The 1649-nt window shown below is 20.7% G+C and overlaps 1 protein-coding gene across 1 annotated transcript; it reads left to right on the top strand.

Annotated features, from left to right (window-relative positions):
• Positions 1-486: 486 nt before the first annotated feature.
• PGO_003760 (variable surface protein) lies at positions 487-1533 on the top strand (the record flags this gene model as incomplete). Its single annotated transcript, XM_028691361.1, has 3 exons — positions 487-501; positions 627-1262; positions 1378-1533. 3 exons carry the CDS (start codon positions 487-489, stop codon positions 1531-1533), a joined length of 807 nt encoding a protein of 268 aa, XP_028547162.1.
• Positions 1534-1649: the final 116 nt, after the last annotated feature.

Below are 1649 nucleotides of genomic sequence, written 5' to 3'. Positions count from 1 at the left end.
GTGTTCAAGTGCCAATATACTCTTTAATCTGATATTTAATTCTTTATATACTCAATTAAAAACATTATTATATAATCTTTAATAAAGAAAATATTAAAATTATTAAATGTATATTCGTAATAAGGTCTCATTTATGATACAGACAATTATTTTTACTTAAAATATATGTTTTATAAATTTAATATAGTAGTGTACAAATAATATTATATTTATACAATTGAATTTTTTTAATCTCAATAAAGTATTAATAGCTTTATTGTAGTGGTAAAATATTAATGTTAATATAAATATGTTATAAATGATTTCTATTATATTTTACGGTGTATTAAATAGAATTCTCATATTATCTGAAGACACATGTACATAAGTTCCATAATTATTATGAAAGTAATCTTAATATGTTTTCATTCTATATATTCTTATAATTAAAAAATTATATTGGAATTATTTATTTATTTACCTAAAATATAATATAGGCTAACTAATATGGGGGAAACAATGGTAAGTTGAAATTAGTATAACATATATTACAACATAATAATATATTTTACATTATAATTTATTAAATGATATAAATTTTGCATAAAGTTTATATTATTACTATCATACTATTATTACATTTATAGTATGAATTTGTAGAAAAATTTCCAGAAATGGAGAATAGAATTAGAGGTATAAGTGCGCGTTCATATATGAATTCTTTGTCTGAATATTCTAAATGTATAGCATTTAATGGAAGTCATAATATGGAACATGCCAAGGTTGACGAAATATGTAAAAAAGCTATTCCATATTTTTCAGATGTCCTATATTCAACGCATAACAATTTATTTAAAGAAGCTTACTTTAAATACTTCTTTTATTGGGTATATTATGAAAGGTCAGATTACAAAAAAATACGAAATGTAATTAATGATTTTTATAAGTTATTACTGGACATATATAAACACCAACTCCCTGATTTAAATCATAATAATAATGGAACTTTTATCAATGTAGAGCTCGAGGAGCTCAATAACATATATAGTGTGTATAAATGTTATAATAATATAGAATTTATGGATGGAACTAATAGAGACGGGGTATTTTGTAAAGCAGTATTAGATATTCCAAAAAAATATAAAACACAAATATTCACTGAAATTAAAGAAAACAGTACATCCCAAATAGTGTCGTATTGTCCTAATAATATTGCATTTCCTATAATAATTACAATTCTTTTAGTATTTACTATATCCTTCATTGCTTTTATTATGTATAAGGTTATTGGAGATTTTATTTGTATATATATTTAATATATATTTTTCTACAAGTAATAAAAAAAAAATTAATAAAAAATTATATTCTAATACAAGAATTTATTATATAAAAAATTAGTTTACACCCTATAGGTCAATGTTTAGTAATGGAATAAATAATATAAGAAAAAAAAGGAATAATATTGAAAATGAATGGAATGTATTTCAACTATCTGAAATATCTAACAATGTATTAAGTGACAGCCGATACAATGTATTATATAACTCTGAATAACATTATAATTAATAGTATAATTATAAAAGAATATCCTCCATAGCGTTATATAATTAGTTATACGTATGTTACGTAAACAATATTCATACTAATAATATTATATATAAATATGTATA

The sequence above is a fragment of the Plasmodium gonderi genome, assembly GCF_002157705.1.
Source record: "Plasmodium gonderi DNA, contig: Pgo-contig_540, whole genome shotgun sequence".
Taxonomy (NCBI): Eukaryota; Apicomplexa; class Aconoidasida; order Haemosporida; family Plasmodiidae; genus Plasmodium; species Plasmodium gonderi.
The sequence above is the reverse complement of the archived record's forward strand: the minus strand, read 5'-3'. Positions and strand labels throughout refer to the sequence as shown.